General features: G+C 40.0%; 1 protein-coding gene across 1 annotated transcript in view; it reads left to right on the top strand.

Moving 5' to 3' along the window:
* Positions 1-4360: 4360 nt before the first annotated feature.
* Positions 4361-9741, top strand: part of STPG4 (sperm-tail PG-rich repeat containing 4) — a 42017-nt gene continuing 36636 nt past the window's right edge. The window contains exons 1-3 of the mRNA XM_029937310.1: positions 4361-4517; positions 6434-6493; positions 7854-8111. Of these exons, the coding sequence (XP_029793170.1) occupies positions 4440-4517; positions 6434-6493; positions 7854-8111 (396 nt within the window). The 5' untranslated portion in view covers positions 4361-4439. The remainder of the gene's footprint in view (positions 4518-6433; positions 6494-7853; positions 8112-9741) is intronic.

The raw sequence follows: 9741 nt of genomic DNA, 5'->3' as shown, positions 1-9741 counted from the left end.
GTTGCACTATTGCAAAACGGGTGTATTATCCAGATACTCGTACACTATTTTTTTGTACTGCTGGTCCTGTACCAGAAACATTTTCTTTTATTGTTACTTGCTTTTTAAACTTTGTTTAGCCACTTAAAGAAAATCTGCTTATGGCACAATTTGCCTCAAATCCATTCCAAGTTGTATATTTGTTTTCCAATAAAAAAAAATTACAATTTACCCAACTGTTGCTCTGAATCTGAGTCATTTAATTCACTTGAAGTCAATTTTGAGAATCAAGTGGGGTGGTTTTTACTTAGTATAATTTAGATGTTTTTTTTGTTGTTGTTGTTTTTACTGTCTAGATTGTGTTTAGTTTTGGAATTATGATATTTCTTCAGAAGGTTTAAGTAAAGATTAATAAGCCTTTCATAAGTGTACCTAGCATGGGAAGTGGCATAACGTGGGTGTTTAGTGTTTCCTATCTTTTTTACGTACTTTCCAACTTTGGCATAGCTGCTTCTTCGTATTAGTATCAGCATGCAATGATTTTTTTAAAATATTTGTCATAAACAGCAATCCAAAAGGAGGTGAGGGTGTCATTGTTTTTACTTCTATTTGCTAATTCATAGTGCTTTTTCTTCATAAGGCACAGGAGAACTTTCGGTTGTCCTGCCTGTCTGCAACATGTTTCACAAAGCAAGTTCTCTTTAGGAGCGGATCAGCACTTCTGGTTTTAGTTTTTGCTTGCTTCTAAAACCATTGCTTTCTCTATAATTTTAAGATACTCAAAAAGTGGTTATCAGGGTTTTTCTGTTTCTTTTAGCTACCTTTTAAATACTTAAGGAAAGATTTCATAGCAAACCAGAGTCAAGATTAAAACATGAAGTATAATCGTCATCTGATTATTGCAGCCACAAGGTTTATCTTCCCAGGGGGGGCGATTCATTTGGCAGGCTACGGCCATCTTGGACTATTTTAATACCATTGTTATTAATTCTACCAGTAAACAGACAACTGGATGGTTAGTTAAGGAAAAGACAGCTCACTAAGTAGGTTTTAGAGGGAAGTTCCTGGCATTGATGATCCTACTGGGGTGTTATATTATTACATGTTAGACAGACCATCAAATAGAAAGACCTTCATTACATGTAACAAGTAAAAAGGAAAGCCAGCAAGGTATTTGGGGGAAGATTTATATGCCTGGGTGTTGAGGCACAGTAGTCTCCAGTGTATTAAACATGGGCTTTGGAGTTTCATTTTGAGTGTTCAGATCACTGCTGTGTGTAAAACTTGAAGAGGTCATTATTATCTAAGCCTCAGTTATCTTGCCTGCAAAATGGGTATAATTTACTCAACAGGTTTTTAACTTGACTTTTACAATAATGAAGGTAAAGTACTTAGCATAGTCCTTGCATTTGCAATAAGTGTTCAACTGATGTTACTATGCTGTTAAACCAGTTACAATTCTAAAATGAAGGAATTGGTCAAAGTTATTAATCTTTTGCAACTGTTCTTTAAACTGTTCCAACAGTTTTTCTAATCCCTACATTTTGAAGTTTATCAAGGTTAACAAGGTGGAAGGGGACGCTACTTTGGGGGTACTTTGGTTTATCATACTGATTTATGTTTTAATCTTAAAAGTCAACAAAATTGGCATTTTTATTTTATAGGAAATTGAAATGAGCAGTTTTATATAATTTAATGGGTTATATTTGGCACATACTGAGCAGCGTTCAAATCTCCATTCTATTTCCTACAACAATCTTAGGAACTCTGGACTAATTTTGAGACTTTTAGTCCTATCTTCAAATCTTAACCATATTGCCTGTTTTAGTTTAGCAGGATTATGGTAATTGATCATTCTTAACCCAATACTATCTGTAACATGTTCTCAAATAATTCTAACAAAAACCGTCACTACTGCAGTTAATAAAAGTGATCCATACTTCAGGATGTATTTTACAGAATTTTTATTCAAGATCTGATATGTAACAGAGGCGCTGTTGACCTCTACTTAGTGTACTTTTGTGTTGTCACATGCCTCCTCCCTTTTAAAACTGCTGTTATGATAACATGAAAATAAATCTTAAAGTTTTCTCAGTGATACTGTACAAGACTATGTTTTCTTAAGAGCACATTTTGTTTATCCTACATGCTTAATCTGTCTTACTAGTGAAGTCCTGGAAGTCATTGACCTATGCTGTTTCTATTTTTGAGATATGCAAAACTATTTTCTCATCTAGATGTTCTTTTCTATTTCACACCTTGTATGGGTTTCTAGACTTCTCTGTACCTTTCATCATATTCCTTTAGTCTCTAGAGTACCAATCCCTAGTCTGCTGAGCCAGTTTCATAGGCTCAGCCAAAATAAGAAAGTGAAATGAGGAACAGTGATGGACTTGATTTCATCTCTTACATTTGTGAAAACTGTGGTTATTAGCCTCTTGGCCTTATAATTTAAGTTCATGATTTCAAACTTGATGCCTGATTGTCCCCCAACCCCACCCCCTGCCCTTGCTTTAGTAGTTTTTTTAAGGCTCTCTGGAATTAGGAATCCCAGTATTTTTTTAAATACTTATTTTTGAGAGAGAGCGTGCATGCATGCATCAGCAGGGGAGGGGCAGAGAAAGGGAGACATGATCCCAAGCAGGCTCTGCACTGGCAGCAGATAGCCCAATGTGGGGCTCAAACCCATGAACTACGAGACTGAATTTGGATGCTTAACCGACTGAGCCACCAAGGTGCCCCTTAGGGTATGAAGCCTACTAGTCTCTCACTCAAAAAGTCACCTATAGGATCTTAGGCCCTGCCTGAGAATGAGTCTATTTTCATAAGATCCCCAAATGTTTTATATGCACATTATTATTTGAAAAGCACTGTGCTAGTCCATCCTCTTGTTTTAATAGGAAAACTGGTCAGCCATATTTTCAAGTATTTTAATCCCTCCAGTGTTCAGAAGACTCAGAATTAAGACAACAACCTGTGTTTGAGACATGTTTAAAAATTAGGGGGGCAACAATTTGTTGAAATGAATCCTCCGGTGAAGATAGGCGCAGGGCACTTTGGGGTACAAGGGATTAGGCTAAGGAGGACTTCCCAAAGGAGTTGACTCTTGAGGTTTGCCAGGTTGTCAAAAAAGGGAATAAATAGCCTAAGGGGAGGCAGTGTAAAGGTGGCATACTTGGGATTTCCAAGTATACATCTGAGCATGAGGTTTTAATGCAGGAAAGGAGAGGAGACTGGATTATGAATTTTCCTTTTGTCCCAAAGGCTATAATAATGATAATCCATATTTACTGAATGTATTATGCTAGGCATGGTTCCACACATTTCATTCAGATTAGTCTCCACAACAACCTGGTGTGAGTAGGTACCAATTAATCACCTGTATAGACAATAAATCACAGCAGGTGCAGTGAGTGGTCAAATCCTGATAGTCCAGGCAGGAGAGGGATTCAAGAATGAGGTAGTGGAGTAATCAATACAGCAAAGACAAGTGGAGGTTAAGTTTGGTAGTTGAAAAATCCCCATTGGGCTTGGTAATTGGGTCACTGACTAGCAAGGCCAGTTTTAATAGAAAGATGTGTTCACTTGTCAGATTAAGATGGTTTTAGGAAAGTATGGGATGTGAAAGTACTCTTGAAATCTGTGAAAGGAAGGAGAAACTCTGGTACAGTGGACAGTTGGGTGCTGGAGCAAGTCCCGGATTTGAACTCTGCCTCTGCCCCTTCTAAGCGATGCCGGGTCAACTGTATATATGCCAACCTGTCCAAGGAAGCCTGTTTCCTCACCCATAAAACGAGGTTAGTATTTATAGAGTTGTTGTGAAGACTGAATTAGATTAAGGGGTATGAAGTATTTATAACACCGCTGGTTCTCCATAAAATGAAATTATTAAGGTTGAGGGGAGAATGTAAAAATGAGGATGTTTATCAGAAGGGTGGTTCTTGGTTTCACAGCTAGGGAAGCCCACCGTCTCTAGTGCTCGCTCCTCAAATCAAGAGGCAGGAGAAGAGACACCCCCAGAATTTCAATCCGGAGGAGTTTAGAAACAATAACAAATGGGTGCTAAGGCTGATTTTTCGCTCTAAAGCTAAGTATGCCTACCAAGCATACCTGTCTTTCTGCCCGGGGGGTGTGAGGTGGCGGTAATCTGGGAAAAAACCGGTGGGGATTATGGTACACTCAAGCGCCCACAAACCATCTTTTATTATAAACCTTCCTTGGCGCAGCTACCCACCCAGGGCTCCTCGGCGCCTCCTGAGCTCCTAGACTTTCTTACTGCACTGGTGCGTGACAGCCTCTAGCGATTTCGCATGCGCGAGGCTTGGGGCGGGGCCTCTGTGCCCTCCCCCCTTCTCCCCGCCACGCGATGAAAAGCTGGCGGTTTGCTCGCGGGTCCCCTGCGCAGGCTCGGGAGCTGCGGACCCCAGGCGCCCCCTGGCAACCGGACGCCAGCCGCTGCCATGGACCGGCAAGTCACCGCCATCACCTCCAATACCCCAAGGGAAGACCTGGGACCTGGCAGTTTGGTGGTCACCTCGGTACAGAAGTCCTCCCCGGGCCTCCAGTACCTACTGCCATCTCCCGCTGAACTCCTCCGCAGGACTGCCATGCCTCTCATGCTGGGCTCCTGCACCCCTCTGTTCTCTCTTCCTATCTTTCCCTGCCCTCATACCTACCCTGTACTCCTGTCTTCCTGATCTTTATCTGAGGTCTACTTTGCTTTATTTCCTCTTCCCTTGCTGTCTCATATCTTTCCATTCGCCCTTTGTTTTCTGTATTTTTTTCCCCCTTCTTCCCTACTACTAACTGCACTGGACAGCCGCTTTAATTTCCATGATTTCCCCCTTTGCCGAGAGAGGATGGATTTTTTCCTTACTTAGTCTGATGCACACGTTTTGCCTCTGCCTCCTCTATTTTAGTATATATAAAATATTTGAAACTACCTGCGTTTAGCGTTTGAGTTTATTTGGGCAGGAATGTTTAGCCTATCTTCTCCAAAAGCAATTCACCCCTAAATTGAATTTGAAGTGATAGATAGGTAGAGTTTAGATCACCTGCCTGGGGCAAAACAAAACAGTACCTGCCAAGTACCTTCCTTTTGAAGTACCATGTTTACTTCTGCCTTCTTCCCGCTTCATTTTCCTGGTCCTAGGTAGGGGTGGGAGACCTGTCTTGACCTGCCTGAAAAAGTTTAATTTCTGTGACTTTAAATGTACAACAGAGAAGATTCAACAGAAATCTTATAAAGGGAACATGTAGGAAGAAATTCAGACAGCAGTGTGTGTTGAAATTGTGTTTTTAGAGAAATGCACATGTTTCATAGTAAAACTAAAGCTCAGGGGTACTCATAAGTAGAGTTAATATAAATTGCTAAGTACGAAGAAAGTATTATATTTATATCAGTTTACTGATTAGATTATTCTTTCTAGTGCATTGTTGCTTAAAATAACATATTTTGTCATAACAACAAAAGCATTATAAATGAAAGTACAATTCAATATTTTAACGGCTACACCTCGTGAAAATAGCACAGAAAGGAAAAAATAAATAACTGTGTTCTGTTGATGGTGAGGCAGAAACAAATGTGTAATAATAATAAATGGGTGTAGAGTACTTACTGTGGAAGACCAGAGCGTCCTTGCAAACTAAGGGATACCAAAAATAATTTGCTTTATAACTTGGCAGGTGAGATGTTAAAACTTAAAAGCTACTACTTATTGAGCAATGGTTGTGAGTCCAAGTCTTTAAACGTATAATGCCTTATTCTAGTGCCAACCTTGGTATGCCTTATTTGTATACTCCTAAGAGAGTTCAAGTTCATAAGGGTTAAATAACTTGCTTGGTCCTCCTAGCTAGTAAGTGGCAGAACTGGAGTTCAAGCCCAAGTCTGGCTCCTCTATCATTCTGCCTCTTTAGGGTCCCAGCTAGCTGGACAAGCTGAGAGAACTGCCTGTACCATATTTATGTATGTTTGGTGATCTATGTAAATCCAGGAAACGGCATTTGTTTTCAGCATTTGCCACGTCTCCCGGAATTTGTATCCCAACACCACAGTAACTTGATGACTATACTCTTCTACTTTGAACTTCCAGCACAATCACCTTAACCGTAATCGTATAATAATCCAGTTACAGATCTATACAACTCTTTCCTTCCTAAGAACGCTACATTTTGCAACATCTAATTTTCCTTATGATGTCTCTGGAAGACGAGATTATTTCTTACTGTCCTTTTTCCCAAGGGAATTTAGATGATTAAAAAGCACTCCAAATCATAAAGTAGCAATTTAAGAAAATATGACAGGCAAAATTTATCATTAGGTAGCTTTCATTTTAATTCAGGCTGACCAATTTGGTACAAATGTTGATTTCTTCAAGCAAATGTTTTATAAGATGTATTTAACTTCCAGGGATCACCTCTCAAACGATTAAGCACATTTTATGTTTGTTAATAGAAATCAACCCGGAAGACATCCTCTTTTGAAAGAGAAGGATGGTGGAGAATAGCATTAAAAGTATGTATATTGTCATTCTTTCTGTTCACATGATTCTTATGCCCAATGACATTTTAATCAGTCCTTACCCTTTAAAGTTGCAAACAATTGTAAGAAAACAGTGGACCTCATCTCGTATTTATAATTTTAGTATCAGCATATGACTGAAAAACTAACTTTAAATTTTGGATGCAGTAAAAAGTAAACTGGGAATCTAGGTGCATTACAGGATATCTAGATAAGGTCAACATAGCTTATGATGGTGGTTAGATTACACAAGAAAAAGCCTCCATTCTACATAGGGGTTTGGGTTTCAGTTTGTTGTTGTTATTTATTGGTTTTTTGGTTTTTGGTTTCAGTTTTTATCTTAGTTAGATGGCAAAGAGCCTGTGAGAACTTAGCATGGTCAATGGAAAGCAAGGTGGCAATATAGCAAAGAAAAAGAACCAGGAGATTCCCCCTTTCAAGAGACATCATTTCTATATTGTAGAAATATTTTCTATCCATATCCCTTAATAACAGAGGACCCATAGGCCAAAGCCTTCTTGAAATTGAACTAATTTTATGGATGGAACCAAGTGCAAAGTCAATCACGAAACAAACATGACTAAAGTTTCAGGTCCAGCCATTCAACCACTTTGTGGTTGTGATTTAAAAGTACCAAACCTCTACGGGACCGATTGGATCACATGATCTGCCTGTTCATCCTCAGCCTGTTCTTATTTTTTACCTTCTCATATGAGGGCTAGAAAGAAACCTGTTGTTATCTACCAAACAGAAATAGGCTAACTTTTTAAAAAATTTTTTTGGTCAAGAAACTGTCCTGAGTGGTCTCGTGAGAAATCTGACACTTAGAGTCCAGCTGCATCTCAAGCTTTAGTATCTCTGAGGTTACTTTTTAAAAAGATAAAACTTCCGCTATGGCCATGACCCATTTGCTATATAATTCAGTAATTGTCTCAGAAAGGAAGCAATCATGATTCTCTGGAAATATTGTTCTGTTGAGAGTGTTTACTATATTTGATAAAATTCTATTAAACTTTAAACCAGAGAGAAATACTCCTTAAGAGTGACTCTTCTGGGGCCCAGTTGAGCATCTGACTTTGGCTCAGGTCACAATCTCGAGCTTTGTGGGTTTGAGGCCCCCGTCAGACTCTGTGCTGACAGCTCAGAGCCCAGATGCTTCGGATTCTAAGTCTCCCTCCCTCTCTCTGCCCCTCCCCTGCTCATGCTCTGTCTCTCTCTTTCTCTCTCTCAAAAATGAATAAACATTAACAAGAAAAATTTTTTTAAGTAATGAGTGACCCTTCTAAGAATGATGCTTTAGGGGGAAGTTACCCGTTCACACCCTGATCTAGAAAATGATGCCAATTTCCCACAGAATACACCTGTCCCTGGCACTTACCACTTGAAGACTTTTATTGAAGAATCTCTATTAAATCCAGTGATACCAACCTACAATTTCAAAAACGAAGGAAGAAAAAAACCACCTCTTGTGCAAAGAAATGATCCAGTACTAAATGACCTTCCCCTGTATGCACCTCCTGACTTCGTGGACTTATTAAAGAAGCAAGGGGCCACTTACTCATTTAAAGACAAACCTCGGCCAAGCCCTAGCAAACTGGTTTACAAAGATCAGGTAAAGTGCTACTTTTTTTGTGGGAAAGCTACCCAGAACCCCTGAGGAAAATATTCCATGTACTTAGAGTGCATCTTCCCCAGGAGACATTGCAAACCTTTACAGTGCCTTATTTTCTACAGAAATCAAATGAGGGCTGCCTTATTTGCAAGTATGTCCAGCAAGGTTTTTCCCTGTGAGGTCTCCTTCACCTAAGGGGAACACACGGGGACAAAATATTCCCTCTCTGGGCATTGTTGGCAGGATTCCCCGACTTGGGGAGCTTCTGGGATCTTCTCTGTGATCAGGTTATACTTCTGTTCTCTCAAGCAGTTTATGCAGGGTGTCCTCTTCTTTTAATGAGAAAAGTTTTCCAGTGAGTGGTACCCTTTAATTAGAGTGTGAATAGAACTGGATCCCCTAGGGAATGTTTTTCAAAACTTTCTTGTGGAAATGAGCACTGTGGTATCAGGAAGGTCAGATTCTGTTCTCTGCTCCACCAGTTCATTCATAACATTGGTAGTAGACTCCTATGCTTATAGCCCTGTGCAAGGTTCTGTGCAGGGAAGATGTTCCTGACTGGGGAGTTTTCGAGTAACAATACAAGAACAAATATATCAGGTGCTAAGATAAATAGCATGGCAGGAAATGCCAGGGGGAGTTCGGTGTAGGTTGGGTTGAAAAGCTGGAAGGCTCCCTGGATTAAGTAGGACCCAAGCCAGACCTTGAATAATACATGACATTTATGTGGCTCTTTATAGCTTACTGTGAGTTTCCACATGTAATCCCTCAGTGGTTCTTCCCCAGCATTCTGAAATAGCTGAACAGATGTTCTCCCCATTTTGTATGTGAAAACCGAGGTGGATAGAGACTAAGTCACTTGTTCAGAGGCGAGTAGCTGATAAGTAGATGAGGCAGTAATTTTAACTGAGGGTTTCTGAGCCCAAATTTGGTGCTTTTTCCAGTGTGCCTCTGGCCATGAACGAGGGGCAGGGTTTGGACGGGTGGATCCAGAGTAGGTATTTCAAGGGAGGGACAAAGCATTCTTGAAAGCCTGTTCCAGACTGGCAAGTGCAGCATTGTGACTTGGCCTTTGGGACTCAGAACTTCGGGCCTCCCATTTATAAAGAAGCCATAATACGGGGCACCTGGATGGCTTGGTCAGTTAAGCATCTAACTCTTAATTTCGCTTAAAGTCATGATCTCACTGTTTGTGAGCTTGAGCCCTGTGTCGGGCTCTGTGTGGGCAGTGTAGAGCCTGCTTAGGATTCTCTCTCCCTCTCTCTCTGCCCCTCCCCCACTCTTTCTCTCTCTCAAAATAAATAAAAATTTGTAAAAATTAAAAAATATGCCAGTAATCGTATCAGTCTCTATAACTTTTTGGGAATATTGTTGTGATAACCTGAGAAGAAATGCATTGTAACTGGAGGCTGAATTAAATACCAGGGCTGTGGTTATGAAGATGGACAAGCAGTTTTCAGCAGGATGCACACATGTCATAGCCAATATGTAAACCCTTCCTGTTGCTTTGCAAATTATAGCTTTGAAACAGGACAGAATGATAAATGTTCATTGGGTAAATCTTATCCTGTTTGCTTCAATGGATGAATACAAACACTAAATTATGCTTAGACTTTTATCACTTGGTATC

The sequence above is a fragment of the Suricata suricatta genome, chromosome 4 (assembly GCF_006229205.1).
Source record: "Suricata suricatta isolate VVHF042 chromosome 4, meerkat_22Aug2017_6uvM2_HiC, whole genome shotgun sequence".
NCBI classification, from domain to species: Eukaryota; Metazoa; Chordata; class Mammalia; order Carnivora; family Herpestidae; genus Suricata; species Suricata suricatta.
The sequence above is the reverse complement of the archived record's forward strand: the minus strand, read 5'-3'. Positions and strand labels throughout refer to the sequence as shown.